This window comes from Cervus canadensis, chromosome 4 (genome assembly GCF_019320065.1).
Source record: "Cervus canadensis isolate Bull #8, Minnesota chromosome 4, ASM1932006v1, whole genome shotgun sequence".
NCBI classification, from domain to species: domain Eukaryota; kingdom Metazoa; phylum Chordata; class Mammalia; order Artiodactyla; family Cervidae; genus Cervus; species Cervus canadensis.
Window position 1 is genome coordinate 55,183,278 of NC_057389.1, and position 21,538 is coordinate 55,204,815.

A 21,538-nucleotide genomic window follows, 5' to 3' on the forward strand; every position below is an offset into this window, starting at 1 on the left:
GCCGCTTTCTAACTGGATCAGCACCAGACAATTATCATTCTCTCCATTTGGCATAAAATGCTCTGCAAAAGCAGCTTTAAGTCTCCCAGCCCCCAGACCCTTCCCATCATCTTTTTCTCTACAAAAATGTGGAAGTCTCCAGTGTTCCCAGCTATCTCAACTAGCGGGGAAATACTGAGGCTCAGTTTCCTCACCAGTGCAATGGGAAGAGCAACACAGCCTTGTGTGCCTGACAAAGCTGAAAACTCATGAGATCCTGCAGCCAAAAGGACTGACTCCCTGCCATGGATGCACATACTAAATGTGGCTCTGTCGCCCTCTTCTGCCCAGAGGTGGTACTGCCACAATCTTTCTGAATTTCAAGGTTCTTCAGAAATAGAAACAACCTGGGCAGGCATGGAGTGGATGATCCCTGGGTGGTTAGCACAATGGTTTGTATTCCTTGATCATTAGTTTTAGCATGACTAGAGACCATGATGGAGAAGGCAATGGCACCCCCCCACTCCAGTACTCTTGCCTGGAAAATCCCAGGGACAGGGGAGCCTGGTAGGCTGCAGTCCATGGGGTGGCTAAGAGTTGGACACAACTGAACGACTTCACTTTTACTTTTCACTTTCATGCACTGGAGAAGGAAATGGCAACCCACTCCAGTGTTCTTGCCTGGAGAATCCCAGGGACGGGGGAGCCTGGTGGGCTGCCTTCTAGGGGATCACACAGAGTTGAACACGAGTGAAGTGACTTAGTAGCAGCAGCAGAGACCATGAAGATAAGTGGAGAGCCACACTCTAAAACTTCCTCCAGGGAGAGTATTTCTAAAAGCCAATCAAATATTTAAATAAATCTACATAAACCATGCAAAATGGAACTATACGCCTTCCAGCACTATAAGGCAAAAAAAAAAAAACTCAACTCCTTTTACAGCTTCTCTTTGTCCCCAACCAGTTGATCCACCCTGGACAGACTGAGAAGTATGCAAAATGTATTCCCTTCCTATCTCCAGGAGAATAAGTTTCCCAGAACCTAACCCAAGGTCTTTCTTGGAGTGGAATAAACCCACGGTGGATGGATGTGCATGGGCCACTGTCCTGTAGACCTGAGTCAGAGATCTCCACAGGTGGGAATTTCTGGCTGCAGAGAAGATGTTTTTGGTTCACCCTTTACAAAGGCTCAAATCATAGCTGTAGGCAGTTAGCAATGCAGACTATAGACATCTATTACTTTGCCACACTAGGGAGGCCAGGCAGGACCAGAGAGGAGAGTGGCAGACTGCAAAAAGGGGTGCTGGGGGCAGGGTGTGAGAAGATTTTCGTTGACTGCTAGGGTGTGGCTTGGGGGGCTGGTAAGTGGCCATGTCACCAGGAGAGGTAGGCTCCTGGAGGAGGAACAGGGGCAGGGAAAGAGGACCAGCTCCCCCTCAGACACCAGGTGTCTGAGGAGTGCCTTGTGTATCAGGGCAGCCCTCCTCAGGGTCATACTGCACATTTCCTTGTGCGATTATCTAATGGTCTTCTGCCCCACTGGGCTCCCTGAGGACGGGGACTTCGTCTCTCACAGCTCAACACTGCAATCTGTGTGTCAAGCACATGGCTGGGCAGTCAGGTTCATGGCCAATAAATATTAATTTGATGAGTGAATGAACTGTGTTGCAAGCAAATAAATTCAAATTCAATATAATATTCCATAAATATCTATCAAGCACCTAATATATGCCAGGCGTTGCACTAGACTATTTAATTTCCTCTTAGCCACGGTCCTGATGAGGTTATTAATTATCATTCATAATGAACTGCCCTGTGAACTAACTCTGTGAACACTGAGCCCTGGGAAGAGCCAGTAACTGGGAAACTTGGCACCGACCCACAGCTGCATCTTCCAAAACGAAGGCTTTCTTATAGCACACTTCCACCCCTGACACCAACACCACAGTGGTGGTTTCACCCCACACACTGATTAAATGAACATATTGGATTCACACAGCCCATCTGTGGGCCCAGTAGATGCAGGACCCATCACTGCGGTTTACTGGCTCCCTGTCAGCTTCCCTGTCAGGAAGTTACTTTTCCTCCACGTGCCTGTTTCCTTGTTTAAAAACAAGGATGGCAACAGTACCCACCCTCATAGGAAAGTTGGAATTTTAAGTGTGACAGTTTGTGAATGTCTTTAACAGCCTGCCAGGCACATGATAAGCGCCTGGAACATGGTATCTATCAGCAGCAGCAACCTGAGGCTTGCTGGGCCTTCCTCCTCTAACCATCTGATCTTTGGAGTATGCTGAGTTAAACCAATGCTACACCAGCTCCCTGCATCTCGGCATCTCTGGGACTGTCCAGGCTTGGAGCTCTTGAGACCTGGCATGTAGGTACCCTGTGCCCAGGCACCAGCAGCTCCTCAAGTCCTGCCCTGTCTCGCCTCTCTGCACAGCAAGCTGTCTTGGGCAAAGCAAGGAGGAGCTCCGTGCCTGATTCCGCTCTTTCTGGGGGAGTTCACTCTCTGTCTAAGGGGGCCATAACCTATTTCTGGAGCAATAACTGGAGGATAGGAAAAAGTTCACGAGCATCCCAAACCTGCAGCCCCCTCCCGCAGCATGCACCCCTCACCTCCCCAAGCACGTACGAGGCTTCATGGGGAGCAGGATTACCGGCACCACTTACCACACAAATGGAAATGTTCCTGAGCAAAGTGTGTGCCAATCAAATATTTATAAATCAAACCACATCCTAAAGGCACTAGAGGAGTTCACTGGTCCCCAGAACCCTGCTTTGCAGCCCTTTAGAAAGGGCAGGCTCCTTCCCTTCAGTGAATCCCTCCTGCCCGCAGTTCTGGGGGCAGTCCAGATTCCCCATCCTGCTACGGCTCACCACCTGACGGCGAACCCACTGTGCTCCCCACTGCACTGGTGTGCTCTTCAGGTGACCACAGTGGGCAGAGCCAGGCATCAGAGAGAGCAACTGGTCTTCAGACAGGCACGCTCTCCCTGGTGGGACGCCCTGCCGAAGGCCTCCTTCCCTCTCCTCCCTACCAGCTCCTTATCTGCTTATACAGGAGGGATTTTTCCAGATAGACTATTTTTTTAAAAAAATATCACACAGTCCATGGACTGTATCAAAATTTTCCAGGCACCTTTTTCAGACCCTAGAGGAGAAGCAAACACCTTTACACATTCTAAGAAAAGTCTTTTTCATACGCGCACGGGCACACACACACACACACACACACACACACATATGTATCCAAACCACTGTAACTTTTTTTCCCCCCACAAACTCCATTTTATTTCTTGTCCGTCTTTCTCTAATGTTTTACGGTGCCCGGCTTGTGGCTACATTTTAATTATAAATGCCACTGACATAAAACAACCTCACTAAGTTCTGAATGGGGCTGACCTCATTTTGGGTAAACACAGCAAAGGACGGGAAGTCTCCAACCCAGAATAAACCAGGCACGTAATCTCTCTGGGCCTCTCTCTGGAGAGCAGAGGTGGAAAGCAGGCTTAAAGGCCATGGAGGAACGTGCTGCAGAAGCAGGACCTCCCTCCGCAGCATTCATCCTGCTGAAGGCAGCAGCTGTAGTCTTACCTTTCAAAATTCCCAGGGAGGGACAGGAAGACACCAGCATGGTGCCCCAAAGCTCATGTCTCTTGGCACTGGCAAGTTCTAACTCCTGTCTCTTCTTTCTATCCTTGGAATGTAAGGGATCATGTGTCTTACTGTGACTAAACTACTATGAAGAGCTAATGGAAGGCTCTGAGGTGCAGAAGAGAAAACCAGAGACACCGGCTTATAATTCCTCAGGAAAAGAAGGAGGACCTCTAGACAGGGACCAGCATAGCCACTCAGATCCCTGGCTTCCCCCTTGCCTAGGTTCCCCTAAGTAAAGACCCCTGAAGAGTCCAAAGGATGAGGCAGGAGCATGGGCTGCAAAGGTCATCCTGTATATTTCAGTTATTTGACATTTACTTTTGATAAATTAGCCATTCCCAAACCAGCACACCCTAATGCGTTCCTAGACAAGGAGCAGGACTCTGGATTCCACTGGGGACACTGTGGTTACTAGTCCATCAGGCAAATGCTTCCAGTCTTTCTGTAGCACATTTTTAAAGTGCTTTATAAGTTTGAATTTCTCTAAGAAACTTGTAACTATCACTAGAGTACCTATTTTAAAAATTGCTTTTCATTTCTTCAGCTGAGTCAAAAGTCGCTGTCCATATTTCAGAGATGGGGAACAGTGACTCCCCTGAGGGCTGAGCGATTTGCCCTGTTTTTCAAAAAGCACTTGCCCCTTCATCCTTGGGATGCTGCAGAGCCACTGACCACCCTGCTCACAGAGAGCAAGTCCTAAATTCCCCATACGGGAGAGAGGAGGTACTCCCTCCACCCCTGTGTCCTGGGTGCTAACCTGGTGGAAGGTGCTGGAAGGAGACACTGAACAGAGCAGGTGTGGCCTGAGTGGCCCTTCACCAGCTTTCCGGGTTCCCTGTCTGCCCTTAAGTTGTTGTTCACTCACTAAGTTGTGACCCCATGGACTGCAGCACATCAGGCTTCCCTGTCCTTCACCATCTCCTGGAGTTTGCTCAAACTCATGTCCATTGAGTTGGTGGTGCCATCCAACCATCTCACCCTCTGTCGCCCCCTTCTCCTCCTGCCCTCAATCAGGGTCTTTTCCAGTGAGTCAGAAAGGTGTGTCTGCCCGCAAGATGACACACCTTTTGCAGATACCTACATTCAGGTCTAGATGGTCCCCGAGGGAAAGTCTGTGTTGGGTCACAGAGCACGGCAGGGGTCAGCAGCAGCAAGAAACTCAGTGCCTGCCCACCAACTACAAACCAGGCTTTACACATCAGCCACCCAGCCACACCCGGAGCACGGCAAAACCATCAGCAGCCCCACCACCCAAAGGTAACCACATTACCAACTTGCTGGCTGTTCTTGCCTCAGTATTGTCTTTTGAAAGGAACGAAGAGTTAGGATGAAAGGCAATTTCCCTCCACTCCCCTCCCCAGTCTCATTTTCATCCTCCCTAGAGCAGCCACTGCTATGAATTTGGACTGAATCAAGTGCACATTTTTATCTTTTACTCCCTATCTATTCATGCATTGGTTTATTTTATTTATTTTTTTTACAAAATTTTCATCAAGGATTTACCACAAATACTCTTTTGCAGTTTGCTTTTTTCCCACTGTACATTATTTTCTGCTTTTCTTTGAGAGAGAAAACAACTATAGAAAGGGAGAAACAAAAGGAGGGTTTTGGTTTTGTTTGCTTTTAGCTCAAAAACAAGTGGAGTTTTTGCTATTGTACTGCTTGATCACTCTGGGTCATCTGACCCTAAATAGGTGTAAGCCCCTGAAGGCAGGGACCTTGCCCACCCTGAGCAGAGCACCCAGCACGTGATGCCCGGACCATAAACACGTGGTGACTCGGTGGCTTCCCCTGAGGCCCCTGCTCCCTCCAAGAGGGAAGGGCTGCTGCTTCCGCCAAGGCTGTCGGCCAGTCCCTCCCTCTCTTTGTAAGCCCCCCTCTCCCGCTTGCTCTCCTTCCCTCCCACCCCTCAGCAGCAGCTGCAGGAGGATGTAGGTTTGGAAAACTGGAATGAAGTCACACTAGGCAGTTGGACACCTAGTCAGCTACGCGAGCAACGCGCTGGGTGTTACTCCTTCCTGCCAGCTCTGCTTGTAGAAGGATATATGTTTAAGCAACTTAGCCAGAAAGAAATCCAGTGAAAATGAGCTATGAAACTTGGACATCCTGGAGAAATAATATTTACAGAGGAAACTCTTGAGACAAACTCTCACCAGTGCAACAACTTGGTGCTGGGGCTCAGGGCCGAGGGCTGAGTCGTGCGCCAGGCAGCTCTGTCTCATGTTTACCTCCATGGGGCGTTTACACGGCCAGGACGGGGCTCCTCAGACAGCAAAGTCAACTCTACCTACCCCCACAGCGAGACAAATGGGCATTATTTAAGGCGCAGAACAGAAATGGACTAGAAAATAAAAAGTTAAAAAAATAAGTCTTCCTAGGTGATCACGATGTGCTGGTGTAGGTTCATCGTTTATAACAACTGTACCTCGCTGGTGGGGGGTGACAACAATGGGGAGACTGTGCCATGCAGGGGAGGGGGCACATGGTAAATTTCATACTTCCCCCGTATTTCTGCTGTGAACCTAAAACTGCTCTACCAAAGGAAGTCTATTAAAAAACATTTTTCTTGATTACCCAAAAGGACTTGCCCTTTGGGGTTTCTGTTGCAGCTATAATGTGACTGACTTATAATAATGTGACCGACTTATAATAATGTGACCTACTTATATAGGTGTGCGTCGTAAGTCACTTCCGTTGTGTTTGACTCTTGAGACCCCACGGACTGTAGCCTGCCAGGCTCCTTTGTCCATGTGGCTCTCCAGGCAAGGATGCTGGAGTGGGTAGCCATTTCCTTCTCCAAGGGGTCTTTCCCACCCAGAGATTGAACCCAGGTCTCCTGCGGTGAGGGCAGATTCTTTACCATCTGAGCCAAAAGTCCCAGGTAGCTAACATCATCATGGCTTCTGGATGGTAATCTGACATCTGTGCAAGTCAGATCTTGAACGTAAAGGGGACTAAGGAGGCAAGTGAATATGGCTTGATTTGGACCAATCTCTCTGGTAACTATTCAAGGTATTGTATGAAAGAGAGGAAAAAGCAGGATATTTAAAATAGTCAAGCCCAGATTCTGGTCATGGTTTTGTCTATGATTCTAAGTACAATGTCTGGTAAAAGGTGCTCTTACCAAGCTTCAGTTTCCTCACCTGTAGGACAGAGCCAGTGCCACCTTCCTCCAGGGATGCTGTGAGAAGCAATGATGTCACCTAAACACAATAAAAATGACAGCAATTTTACTGGACACTTCTAGGTATCAGATCATTAAACCTCACAACTCCAGGGAGCAGACACTATCATTACAGATAAGGAAACAGAAATAAATACCAAGCCCAATCATTACACAGCTAATACACAGCCAAGCCAGAATTTAAATTCATGCAGTTTGCTTCTTGAGTTCAAACTCTTTAGTTTTACACTATTTATACCAAGATAGAAACTAGCAAGATGCCTGGCACATTGTAGATGATCAGTAAACAATTATTCCCTTCCTTTGGTCTCTCTTAAATATACAGGATTATGCTGAGAAACTAATAGCAAACACATGTGAAAGTTCTCTGCAAATCAGAGGTCAGTGAAAATACTGAGCATTGAAAATTTTTTTTATTGAGATACATTCACATACCTTATAATTCACCCATTTAAAGTATGCCATTCAGTGGTTTTCTTAGAGGTTTGTGCAACCATCTCTACAATCAGCTTTCATCACCCTAAAAGAAACCCTATACCTCTTAACCATAGTTTCCCCTTCTCTCTCCAACCCCTTCCTCAGCCCCTGGCTACCACTAATCTACTTCCTGTCTCTATGGATTTTGCCTATTCTGGACATTTATTTTAAATGGAATCATACAATATGTGGTCCTTTGTGAGTAAGCTGCTTCACTTAACATGCTTTCAAGGTTCAGTCATCTTGTAGCATGCACCAGTACTTTATTCCTTTTTATGATTAAATAATATTCTGTTGTATACAGCATCATTATTGAATTTATTCACATGCTTCCGAGACTACTAGTGCTGGAAAAAAACCTCTAGAAATTGAATCTAAATCATTCCAATTTTACTAACAAGGAGACTATGGCCTGAAAGTTAAACAACCCAGCCAAGGTCCTGCTCATAAGTGGCAAAGCCCAGCCTTGAACCTTACAACTCACAACCCGGTCGCATCTTACTTCACTCCACAAAGCATTATTGGAAACACAATTCAAAATGTGCAGCTTACTAAGGATGGGCCAACAGAATCATCTCTGCAAAGATTAGTCTAATATTGTCCACTCAACAAATACACAATGGCTCTCCCCAGGGTGCAGAGCACTATGGGAGGCACTGGGGACTGGAGAGGAAGCAGGACAGATAAAATTCCTGCCTTTTCTCCCAAGTGTACACTCCCCTGGGAAGGCAGAAATAAATGAGTAAAGCCCTAAACCACAAAGTAAGTGCACGCTAAGTGCCATGAAGGAAACAAACCAGGAAGGAGAAAGACAAAGATGCAGGGACTAGGGTGCCAGGGCTCCCAGGGTGGGAGTGAAAGGACTTGCTGTGCAGAGTGTTGTGGGGTACTTGTGGGGGGAAGGCCGCTCTGAGGAAGGGTTTTGGGGCTGAGGCCAGGAGGAAAAGGACCGTCTTTGTGACTATTAGGGGTGAGGAGATACCAGACAGAGGGCAGAGCCTGTGCAAAGATTCTGTGGCAGAAGGGAGACTGGTGTGGGAAAGGAGTGGTGTGGCCGGAGCAGTGACTCAGTGAGCGAGTGGTGGGACCCGAGGCTGGAGAGAGAAGGCCTCTGGCCCGTGCTCCCATGACTGCCTCTCAGAGCTAAGCAGAGTCAGGAGGCCTGGTGGCAAAGGAGATTGTGGCTTCTGGTTTTCTTCTTGTGAGTTAAATAAACTCTGCTCACCAGAGGAAGTGAGTGGAGGTCCTGAGTCTCTGCAGCAAAGACTTTCAAGGACAAGAGAACTGAGTCTTCAATAAGGGTGAGGTAACTACGTATCACCCTTCGGATGAATCAGAAGATAAGGAAAACAGAGGGAAATGAGAAGATACAGACATACTAATAAGGAAGTGGTAAAATGATTACCGCACATCCACATAAGGGGACACAATTCAATTGGCAAAGATGGATGGTAACTCCTTCACTGCTTCAGTGGAAAGATTTCCAGTCAGTTTTAACTGAAAAACACAGGCACAGGACTGTAGGGTATCTTACCATTTGTGTAGGAATAAAACAAAAGCCAGGAGGGATAAAATCAATGTCTCATACATAAAATCTCTCTAGGAAAACACACTCAAAATACACCTAGGAAGAGTTTACTTGTTTGTCTCTGTCTACCCAGGAGAATGTATCCCAGGGGAAGGACCAGGACCCTTGTCTGTCCTGACCCCCATCGATTGGGAGCGAGAGGTTGGAAGGGGCAGGAGGAAGACATTCACCACCTCCTCTTCTATGTTTCCAAGTCTGAAACATGGGAATACATTTCTGATTCTAAGAAATTAAATAAAAAATGAAAACAAGGAAAAGCAATGAGGGGCCTAGGGGTACAAACTGAAGCCCTGTGTTCCTTCTAGCATCCCCTGCACCTCAGCCTCTGAGAAAGTTGACCCTTAGAGAGGTCAGCTGACTCCCAAAGAACTATTGGATGCTCAGTGGTCCCTAGTCCAGATTTCACTCCTAATCGTAACAATGGTTGGGACCAATGAAATTGTCCCGAAGTAGGCAAGGTGCCATGGGAATATCAGTCAGTGTAATTGGAGAGGGGGTAACTCAGAGCATCTCAGTCTTTACCCTTAACCTCAGTGTTTCCCAACCTTGGTACTACTGACTTCTGGGGCTGAATAATTCCTTGCAGTGAAGGGGCTCCCTGGGCACTGTAGGATGTTGAGCAGTGTGCCTGGCTTCTACTTGTTAGATGCGAGTAGCACTATCCCACCTCAGCTGGGACAACCAAGAGAGTCTGCAGACATGGCTACCTGTCCCCCGCAGAACAAAATCACCCCCATGTGAGAACCACCACTCCCATCTCAGGTACCTTCTTCATTCTCCCTGCCAGAGGTCAGGATTTCCCCTCTATCAGTACCCGAGTGGGGTTGTCACAGAGGCAGGGTCTTGACTGAACTTCATCATGGTTGAGCTCCTTGAGTTTCATACATGCCAAGCGATCTAACTTCCTGGGAATCTCTTCCATCTGGGAAAATAACACTATTAGATGTTGAAAAATAACAATCTGTCCATGAAAAGCACCCATGAAAGGAAGGCCCGGGCCATAAAAAGCACTCCTGCCAAAGCAGGTTGAGAACTGAAGCTGAACAGCCTCAGGCTGGCCAGCTGCCGACTCTATGGTACCCCAAGATCGCTCGCTGGGATGCTGGATCCAGGGAAGTGAATGAGGCTCCTCCCCTGACCCTGCCCTGTAAAGTGCATGTGGGGTCACTTTGTAACAAACGAGGCAGAGACGGGTGGGCGAGCCTGCCACCACCTCTCCTTCCCTTGAGAACATGACTCCCAACAGACGGCTTTCTTTGGAGGGCAAAGAAAAAGGAACTGTATTTCTGTGTTTTGATTAATATGAGGCTCATCCTTGAGGGCTCTGTGAGATGAATGAGCAGAATTTTCCATGGCTAACTGTCCTGGCTGCCAGACTCTATCGGCAAAAGCTTAGTGTTTATTTACTCTTGCTCGTGTTATTTTTATTTCAGTTCAGCTGCAGTTCTCTGCGCAAAGCATAGGGGAGGTGTATATTAAGAGCACGGAGACTGGCCAGTTCTTGGCCATGGACACCGACGGGCTTTTGTACGGCTCAGTAAGTATGAGGCTGACATGCTTCCAGACTCAGCCAAGGTTTGAGGTTTCCAGAAATCTTGTTACATGGAGTGATGCAAACTATAAAGCGTCAATTAGTCTGTTTGTTATTTTTTCCAGCAGGATTCCCACCCTCCACACAGCCTTATTTTAGGCACAAACATAAAAGAGTTTCTTGCGGTATTCTCTCAAAATACTCCAACATATTATCACATAGACAAAGAGAAAACATTGATTGAAATTTTAGTAACTCATCCAGTCACTTGCTCCAGAATACCCAACCCCACTTCATTCACTCATTCATTCCAAAAACGCTTCCTGAGCATGTGCCACGGGTTATATAGGTATGTCTCTTATGCTTTTTATAAAAACTGCAGAGCCCAGACTCTCGCAGTTGATACGTCACACATAAAACCTTTAAAACAGTCCTTTTACTCTGGAAGGGTCACCTAAAAGGATAAAAAGTTTAATAAGTTAATTCAACAAACATGCAGCAATGCCTCCTGTGTCAAAGTGCAGTTGGGTACAGGGGCGAGAGGAGGGTTGGGAGTGGGGATGGGGAGGGTAATGAATAGACACATCCCTGCCCTGGAGAAGCACGGTCCAAGAGCTTATTCAGTGGCTAAAATCCTTCTCCATCTCCTGCTCCTTCTCTCTTTTACTTAAGGCTTTATACATGTCTGACTCAGTACATATTGATCTTTGTGAGAAAGGAAGGAAACAGAGGCAATCTGATTTTGTCCCTATTCGTATCCCTGGTAAACGATTTGAATTGAAAGAGAGCTAAAGCCAATGGCTGTACGTTTTGGAATTATTTCTGGATTTCAATAATCCCTTCTCTGTAGCCTAACAACTGAACATTAAGGCTTCACCAAACCCCCCTTCTTCCCTTTTAAGAAGATATCTATCAAAAGGCAGCCAGCAGGGGAATTTCAGTCTGGGGCTCCCTTTAACTTAAATCAAATTGCCAAGTGGCAATGGGAAACTTTTTCTTGAAGCGGGAATTTCAGCCAGGGCTTGGGATCTGAACACAGTTCATCTTTTTCATGCTGCCCACTAGGGCTCAGCAGATGAGACCATTGGAGGAACAGCTGACTCCTGTAGGCTGTTTGCTGAAATACAGATTGATTGGACAACTTGAAAGGGTTTGGAGCTAGGCAGTGACTGGAAGTGAGAGTTGATTTTTTTTTTTTAAAGGCAAATCTTCCAATCTGTAATGAAATCAATAGACCAATCCATCAATCAGTGTCAGACTTGTAACTTAATCTCATATCTCTGCCAGTTTGGCAAGTTACTCACCTACTCTGAGCCTTATCTGAAGCAAGGATAGTAATGAACAGTAATTACTGCATACTTACATAGGTCAGGAGAGTCAGAGAGACAACACTCAGAACCCACACACACGTAGCAATGACAGCTATAAGGCAACTGGTTTACAAATTCCTTACATTCATTATCATGTTATATGTTACAGTTTTATGGCTTTTCTTCCTTTAAGTCAATCCTGATGTTTATTATAACCTTCTCTTACTTGTATAAAACTCTGATGGAGAATGCCCCTAAATTCCATTTCCTCTAGGGTTGAAACACCCGCTTCTCTAACCACAGTCTTGGATGTCACTGATTCACCTGAAATATGCACAGGGTGATCTTAATATATCACTATTTTCATATTCCTAAGAATATGAATTTTCATCTGCCTTCACTGATGAAGGAAAGTTCTAAAATATCTCAGAGCTTGCCCCATGCTCTTAGCCAATAGTAGGTAATCATTTATCCAGATACAAATTTTTATACGTAGAAAGTATATATTTTTTTTTTTTTAGAAGTTTGAAAGGCTCTAAAACATTAATATATTTTTCTTTGGGAATGGTGAATGGATGACTTTACAATACGTGAATGCTTTTTTGTATTTTCCAAATTTTCTACAGTGGGTATCTGTCGCCTACATAACGGGGAAAGCATGACATGGGGTCACAAAGAGCCAGACATGACTGAGTGACTAACACTTTCACTTCATTCTTTTTCATGCTAAATATAAAAAATTAACTAGAACAACAGGCATGAATCAGCTGTTAATCCTCAGGCCCGTGGCATTGCACGAAGTGCACAGTAAGTGCTGACAAATCCTGGTTGAAGCACAGATACAGCATCTCCAATTTGGGCTCTGACTCAGTCTGTGACTCAGCATTTCTGTGTGTGTCAACTGCTCTTGTGTAATAGACATATCAGGTGGGGGACGTGGCCGTCCTCAGCTTCATCACAGCACCTAGGCCTGACACCCACGGAGGGCGGTCATAGGGTAAGTCCTCCCGGCAGGAGAGTGGATAACCCACCTGGGTCCAACACTGGCCAACCTCCTCCCACCCCGATGATGTGCATCAGACAGCAATGTCTGGGTAAGTTCCTCCAGAGGCAGCAGAGTCACCTAATCAAATATTACATCTATGTCCTATCTTGTTCCAAAGTGGTCTAAAGTTTCTCAGCCAGCTGTCACTGCACTAGACTACAGATGAACAAGCAGCAGAACACCTCCTGTTACACTCTTGTTGTTGTTCAGTCACTCAGTCGTGTCTGACTCTTTGCAACCCCATGGACTGCAGCATGCTGGGCTTTCCTGTCCTTCACTATCTCCCGGAGTTTGCTCAAACTCATGTCCATTAAGCCAGTGATGCCATCCAACCATCTTGTCCTCTGTGGCCCTCTTCTCCTCTTGCTCTCAATCTTTCCCAGCATCAAGGTATTTTCCAATGAGTAGGCTCTTTGTATCAGATGGCCAAAGTATTGGAGCTTCAGCTTTAGCATCAGTCTTTCTAATGAATATTCAGGGTTGATTTCCTTTAGGATTGACTGGATTTCCTTATGGTTCAAGGGACTCTCAAGAATCTTCTCCAGCACTACAGTTCAAAAGCACCAATTCTTAGGCACTCAGCCTTCGCTTTATGGTCTAACTCTCACATCTGCATATGACTACTGGAAAAACTGACTTGACGGACCTTTGTTGGCAAGGTAATGTCTTTGCTTTTTAATATGCTGTCTAGGTTTGTTATAGCTTTTCTTCCAAGGAGCAAGAGTCTTTTAATTTCATGGCTGCAGTCACCATCTGCAGTGATTTTGGAGCCCAAGAAAATAACGTCAGTCAGTTTCCATTTCTTCCCCATCTATCTGCCATGAAGTGATGGGACCGAATGCCATGATCTTAGTTTTCAGAATGTTGAGCTTTAAGTCAACTTTTTCACTCTCCTCTTTCACTTTCATCAAGAGGCTTTTTAGTTCTTCTTCACTTTCTTCCATAAGTGTGGTGTCATCTGCATATCTGAGGTTATTGATATTTCTCCCAGCAATCTTAATTCCAGCGTGTGCTTCATTCAGCCCGAATTGCACATGAAGTACTTCCTTATAAGTAAAATAAGCAGGGTGACAATATACAGCCTTGATGTACTCCTTTCCCAATTTGGAATAGTCCATTGTTCTCTGTCTGGTTCTAACTGTTGCTTCTTGACCTGCATACAGATTTCTCAGGAGGCAGGTAAGGTGGTCTGCTCGTCCCATCTCTTTAAGAATTTTCCACAGTTTGTTGTGGAACACTTTAGCAGTCAAACACTTTAGCACAGTCAATGAAGCAGATGTTTTTCTGGAATTCTCTTGCTTTTTCTACGATCCAATGGATGTTGGCAATTTGATCTCTGGTTCTTTTGCCTTTTCTAAATCCAGCTTGTACATCTGGAATTTTTTGGTTCACGTACTGTTGAAGCCTTGCTTGGAGGATTTTGAGCATTAGTTGGCTAGCATGTGAAATGAGTGCAACTATGAGGTACTTTGAACATTCTTTGGCATTACCCTTTTTTGAGATTGGAATGAAAACTGACCTCTTCCAGTCCTATGGCCACTGCTGAGTTTTTCAAATTTGCTGACATATTAAGTGCAGCACTTTCACAGCATCATCTTTTAGGATTTGAAACAGCTCAGCTGGAATTCCATCACCTCCACTAGCTTTGTTCATAGTGATGCTTCCTAAGGCCCACTTGACTTCACACTCGAAAATGTTTGGCTCTAGGTGAGTGATCCCACCATCATGGTTATCTGGGTCATGAAAATCTTTTTTGTATAGTTCTTCTACGTATTCTTGCCACCCCTTCTTAATATCTTTTGTTTCTGTTAGGTCCATACCATTTTTGTCCTCTATTGTACCCATCTCTGCATTAAATGTTCCCTTGGTATCTAATTTTCTTGAAGAGATCTTTAGTCTTTCCATATTCTATTGCTTTCCTCTATTTCTTTGCACTGATCATTTAGATAGGCTTTCTTATCTCTCTCTGCTATTCTTTGGAACTCTACATTCAGATGGGTATATCTTTCCTTTTCTCATTGACTTTCACTTCTCTTCTTTCTCAGCTATTTGTAAGGCCTCCTCAGACAACCATTTTGCCTTTTTGCATTTCCTTTTCTTGGGAAGGGTTTTGATCACTGCCTCGTGTACAACGTTATGAACTTCCATCCATAGTTCTTCTGGCATTCTGTCTATCAGATCCAATCCCTTGAATCTATTTGTCACTTTCACTGTATAATCCTGTTATGTAGTTCCTTACTAATCAGAGATAACTTAACTGAATACTTTAAATGAACTCAAGCATGAAAGTACATTCATCACCTACTTGGTGAGCACCTCTTATGTGCAAATTTTCTGTGTTGGGGAGGAGACACAAGGCTGACAAGATTCCATCTCTTTCCCTAGTAGGACTGACAGTCCATACAGACAAACATGCTCACCAATAGAGAATAAACAATAGGATTGGAAACCACCAGAAAGGGACTTGCCAATCACTGTTGAGTGAAGAGATAATATAGACATCACATGACTTGGAATTGGAGCTAAGTCAATACAGAGCACGTGTATTTTAAAACTCCTGTCTTATGTCCAAACATAATAAATGTATTCTAAAATCTTGACAAATAGAAAGTGCCAAGAACTGGAATTCCTCCCATTCTAACATACATTTTAGTAAAAAAAAGAAAGAAAGAAAGAAAGAAAAGTAATTATTGGTAGGTATTTTCAATGTAATTGCACAGTTTAAAATGTTTTAACTATCTATCCAATTAATAAAGTGACAGTTGCATTGGATCCTTTCATGTGGATATACCGCTCTCCACTTAACCAATCGCCTTTCCATGGGTATTTACATTGTTTCCCATGTTATCATTATAGCCAATATTTCAAAGAACATCTTTTGAAAATATAGTTTTACACTGGCTCAACTATCTCAGAAGTGTCAATTCCTAGAAGGGAAATCACTGAGTCAAGGGTAATGCATACTTTAAATTTTGATGCGTATGCAAGTTCAATTCAGTCACCCAGTCATGTCCAACTCTTTGCGACCCCATGGACTGCAGCACGCCAGGGCTCCCTGTCTATTACCAACTCCCAGAGCTTGCTCAAACTCATGTCCATCGAGTCGGTGATGCCATCCAATCATCTCATCCTCTGTCATCCCCTTCTCCTCCTGCCTTCAATCTTTCCCAGCACCGGGGTCTTTTTTAATGAGTCAGTTCTTTACATCAGGTGGTTAAAGTATTAGAGTTTCAGCTTCAGCATATGCAAAAGTCCCCTCAAAAAGTTTCCACCAATTTATCTCACCAACAGTGTGTAAAGTGCCTATTTCCCACACTCTCCCCAATACTAAGCCTTGTAAATCTTTTTAAGATTATTATAACCAACATAAGTTAAATCATTTTTTAATTTGCATCTTCCTGCTAGTGAGATTAAATATGTTTTCATAGATTTATCATCCATTTTTCAGACAACAGAGATAACAGGCCATTTTGATAACATCCTAAGTCTACATCCATATGGCCTATCCATGTCTCTGTATGCTCATACATAAAGATGTATGGAAGGAAGTTCATCAACTGTTAACAGATGCCTATATCTGAATAGGTATGCCTTGGGGTGATTTTTTTCTTTCTGTTTTTTTGTTTTTTTTTTTTAATTTCTTTCTGTTTTTAAAGTGAAGCTGTGATCTTTTACAAGTATCATTCTTTTGATAAGTAGCAAAAAATAAAGTTATTTTCATTAAAAAAAAAAAAAAGAGAGAGAAACCCTTTACATTCCAGGACATGTTTTTTGCTTAGGATATATTTTGTGCACGCATGTTCATAATGGAGAAGGAAATGGCAACCCACTCCAGTACTCTTGCCTGGAAAATCCCATGGATGGAGGAGCCTGGTAGGCTACAGTCCATGGGGTCGCGAAGAGTCAGACAGACATTGACTGAGCAACTTCACTTTCACTTTTCACTTTCATGCACTGGAGAAGGAAATGGCAACCCACTCCAGTGTTCTTGCCTGGAGAATCCCAGGGACGGGGAAGCCTGAAGGGCTGCCATCTATGGGGTTGCACAGAGTCGGCCACGACTGAAGCGACTTAGCAGCAGCAGCAGCATGTTCATAACAGCACTAAAGTAAAATCCTGATGTTGTTAGTGAAAATCACTAGGGGATAAAGTAAAACTGGCAGGTTTTCATTTACTCTTCAGGATCACACTTAAGAACGTCCCACAGCATCACAATCTGGTTTCACCTATTTTGGATGTTTTTCACAGTCAAACCTAGCTGCCAGGTCTCCACAGAGACAAAAGATTTAGCCTTGTCCTTGAGGTACTTAAAGTCTTTTAGGATTTCCTCCATTGGAGAGTGTAGGGTCCTGAGCACAACAGATTCGAGAAGAGCTTACATAACAGCAGATGTACACTGAAGGCTCACTGAAGTCCTCATTTCTATCCTCAGACACAGGTTCCATTATTTTTCCCAGTATTTGTTTCACTGAACAAAAAAGTGAAGCACAGAGAGCCTCACTAACTTGCCCAAGGTCACACAACTAGTAACACAGAGGAACCCCATCTAAAACCACTCACTAATTATTCTACTCTCTCTGGTTTTATTGGTTTTTTTAGCAGACACCCAATGAGGAATGTGTGTTCCTGGAAAGGATAGAGGAAAACCATTACAACACCTACACATCCAAGAAGTATGCAGACAAGAATTGGTTCGTTGGTCTCAAGAAGAACGGAAGCTCCAAACTCGGTCCTCGGACTCACTTCGGCCAGAAAGCCATCTTGTTTCTCCCCCTGCCAGTCTCCTCTGATTAAAGAAATCTGTTCTGGGTGCTGACCACTCCAGAGGAATCTGAAGGGGTCCTCACCTGGCTGACCCCAGATTGTACCCTTTACCATTGGCCGTGCTAACCCCTGGCCAACACAGCTTAAACCTGTAACGTGCTTCTAAATGCCCCGTTCGCTATTTTTTAGAGCCCTTCGCCCTGGCACAGTTTGGAACTGAGGAACCAAATGGCTTTTAGGGGCCAGCTGGCTGGCCAGTCTGGGTCTGGTTTGGAAGTCCAATTGCCTCTGGGCATCTGCTGCTGGCTGAGCCTCTCAATGAATGGGTGGGGCCAAATGAAGTATGAGCAGGGGGCTGCCAAGTGGGTTGGGAGTAACTGCATGCAATTCCCTCTATAGAGTAAAGCCTGCCTGTGAGTCCCCTGAACATCTGGCATGACTCCCTTTCATCCTTTCAATCTATCACGAATGTCAGCAGAAAAGTTGATGGCTAGGTTGGAGGAAGGCAGCTTTCCATGAGTGGAAACATGGATGAAGAAATCCTCTGAAGAACAAAAGGGATTCCAATAGCAAGGGGAGGCTGACTGGATCCGAGTGGGATTTCAGCGCACAATCCCACTGGGATGATTGTGGGAGGCTCAGGCACAGGATAGCAGAATGAAGGCACAGCCTTAGTAGCTGTTACAATGCCTTGACTTCCCCCTGGTCATTCAGCAGCAGGAAGCCCTTGGATGATGTCAGATGGAGAGCAGAAGTGGGTTCTTGATAAAAATCAGGTTGTCGGGTGTTGGGAAATTCATTTGGGTCTGGGGAGTGGGTGTGGGAGTGATAAGATAGAGGAAGCATGGGCTGAGAGGATGTTATTCTCCAAAGAGGACACTCTAGAAATGAGAAGGAAAGAGAAAGGGACACCATGACCTGTGTGTGGGCACCAGAAAGTGCAGGTTTGGAGGTCCTGGGGCACTGCTTACAAACCATAGGGCATCTTGTTTTGACTGCAGATTATGGTTCAGTGGGTCTGCGGTGGAGTTTTCCCATTTCTTACAAGCTCCTGGATGCTGCAGATGCTGCTGCCTATCCACTCTACCTCCACACATTAAATAGCAAGGTCCCTAAAAGTGTTATTCAAATATAAGGGGGCTCAAACCCAGACCCCACCCACCACACCCTTAAAAATGCATGCTCCATGGATCTTCCTGCACTCAGGCAGTTATACTTGAGTTAAGGATTGTGGGTCTAAAGCACTTTGGCCAAGTGCCTATAAAATGCCCATTTAGAAGATATACAAAAGCATACTTCAAAAATATTAAACCCTCACAAACAGCTTTTCCCAAAAGGCCGTTTGTGTGACGATTACTTATATAAATATGCTTCCTGCTTCAAGAAAACTTGACCCAAGTGGCTAGCAAATTAGAAACACCATTCATCTCTGACATGACACTGTTGCCATGTAAAGGCCTTTAATAAGCCATTTAAATTTACTGTGAGATTGTACCTTTTAGTCATATTTAAAAATATATAGCTCAAAGGCAGTTAAACTGATTAGTATTCAGCCATTGAGAATTACAATGATAGCATATGCTATATAAACTCCTTAATTATCTACTACTTGGACTACTACAATTACCTTAGAAAATGAGATTTCTCTCTGTTTTTCACTGTGGTGTTATAAATTTTCTTTTGAAAATGGGGACTCTTGAGCAATGATATAATTGTGTATAAAAACTGATGTCTTATAATGATTTTTAGTAATTATGCATTGAAAGGTAATTCCTTAGTAATTGAACTATTCTGAATAAGAAAAATGGCAATATGTGAAAGTTCAGCATGATACAATTGAGGAATTAAGTTAACACTACACTATTAATATAATTCTGCATTTGTACAGCAGAACATTTCATAACTTTTTCTGTTTTTGTAACTTGGATAAGACAATTCTATTTTATTTTAGTAAGTCTTTGCAGGCAAGTTGGGGATAGTGCAGTGTGGCTTGACATCTCTTGACTATGAAGATTTGGCCAGAAAAAGGTACCCAGAGAGGAAATCTAAGATATTTATAATGGTCCATAATTTTTAGTTTATGAATCAAATTCAAGTATAACATGGGCCAAGAAAAATTAAAACTGTGGCTAAAAGGTGAGACAGAAGTCTGTGGTTGCAAAGACCCAAAGCATTGAGAAGAAACATTACTGTGAACTTGACAAGCTCAGCCCAGTCGTTATTCGTGTATTCACTCAATGAGTAAGTGCCAAAGGTGTGTCAGGCATTTTACTGGGTCCTGGCGCCCCTGGGAACATTGTCTGCCTGGTTTGCTGCTGTATTCTCTCCCAGGGCATTATATAATGTTTATAATGAAAAATGCTGAGGATTCATTTCTTTCAGTCAAGTAAAGACCAGAGAATCTGTAGATACTGCTGAATAAACAACTCCCAGAAACCAAGATTTTTGGAAGAATTAGCAACCCCTATCTTGAGATAAACCTCTATCAAAGTGTCAGGATATGGCCAGGTAAATCTAACACTGCAACTGCAGAACCATGTCAGTTCAGGCAGATGGCCTTCAAATCAATAAAAAAGGCCTTCTGAACTTATATGAAGGAAGTGCGTGGCAGTTTCCTGCACTGTTTTGAACATGTTCTCATTCCTCAAATATGGAGCATTCTTGTTGCTCTCCCTCTCCCGCGAGAAAGTTGCGAAGCCATCTGCTTGTCAGATGCCTGTTGTGTGGATTCATTTTCAAGCCAACTGTTACGAGTTGCCTGACATTCTGTACAAAGCATCAGGAGTGTATACGCTTCTGATTGTTTTCAATGTGATGGTGGAGGTGGTGGAAATCTGTTTCCTTGGAAGGGGTGATAATTAAAGCCTCCTATGGCTAACCATGTGGACTTAGAAAAAACTGACTAGAGCATCCCATGTTACTGAAGATAAGGGTCCGTGCTTTGTGCTGGAGGAGATGGAGCCCACGTCCTCAGCCCTGTAAAGCATACTGCTTAAACCAATTAAGTTCCTGGGCTGCAAAGCAGACCTCAGAAGAAGAAGATGCCTGTCATTCATATCACTGTCTCTCTTTTTTTGCACCTTTAAAATATTAGTAAATGTTACACTTAAAGGCGAAAACTTTTCTCTCGGTTTGTGAACGTCACCGCGTCTCATCTTCCTGTGCAAGGACTTAGCTGGCATTCCGAGCTCTGGCTGCTTTGTCTCCTGCACTTAGCTTGTTACCAGATATGAGACTTTGAAGGTTGATAGGAAATACATCTTTTCATTTTGTTTGGAAACCTAAGTCAATAACGGTGCTTTTCCAGGGATCCATTAGGGAAATATATGCAGGAAATTTGCCCCCTCAAGGGCCAAGGACCATGACTAACTTGCTGTTGTTGTTGAGTTGCTAAGCTGTGTCTGACTCTTTGTGATCCCATAAACTGAAGCACCTCAGGCTTTCCTGACCTTCACTATCTCCCAGAATTTGCTCAAACTCATGTCCATCCATGATACCATCCAACCATCTCCAACCATCTCACCCCTCTGTCACCCCCTCTCGTCCCTCTGCCGACCCCTTTTTCTCTTGCCCTCCATCTTTCCCAGCATCAGAGTATTTTCCAGTGAGTAGGCTCTTTCTATCAGGTGTCCAAAGTATTGGAGCTTCAGCCTTAGCATCAGTCTTTTTAATGAATATTGCAGATTGATTTCCTTTAGGATTGACTGGTTCAATCTCCTTACAGTTCAAGGGACTCTCAAGAATCTTCTCCGGCACTACAGTTCAAAAGCACCAATTCTTAGGCAGTCAGCCTTCTTTATGGTCCAACTCACACATCTGCACATGACTACTGGAAAAACCATACCTTTGATTATATGGATCTCTGTTGGCAAAGTGATGTCTCTGCTTTTTAATATGCAATCTAGGTTTGTCATAGCTTTTCTTCCAAGGATCAAGCATTTTTTAATTTCATGGCTGCAGTCATGAAAGTAACTTTCATGAAACTTTATGAAACTGCCCAA

The 21,538-nt window shown here is 44.3% G+C and overlaps 1 protein-coding gene across 6 annotated transcripts in view; it reads left to right on the forward strand.

Annotated features, from left to right (window-relative positions):
• FGF1 (fibroblast growth factor 1) overlaps window positions 1-20,656 on the forward strand; it is a 100,788-nt gene extending 80,132 nt beyond the window's left edge. For 4 of the 6 annotated variants that reach the window (XM_043465146.1, XM_043465149.1, XM_043465148.1 and 1 more), the window contains 2 exons: window positions 10,321-10,424; window positions 17,373-20,656. In XM_043465146.1, coding sequence (XP_043321081.1) covers window positions 10,321-10,424; window positions 17,373-17,567 — 299 coding nt within the window. In that variant the 3' untranslated portion in view covers window positions 17,568-20,656. The remainder of the gene's footprint in view (window positions 1-10,320; window positions 10,425-17,372) is intronic. The other 2 variants (XM_043465150.1, XM_043465151.1) reach the window with 2 other exon arrangements.
• The last annotated feature ends 882 nt before the right edge of the window (window positions 20,657-21,538 follow it).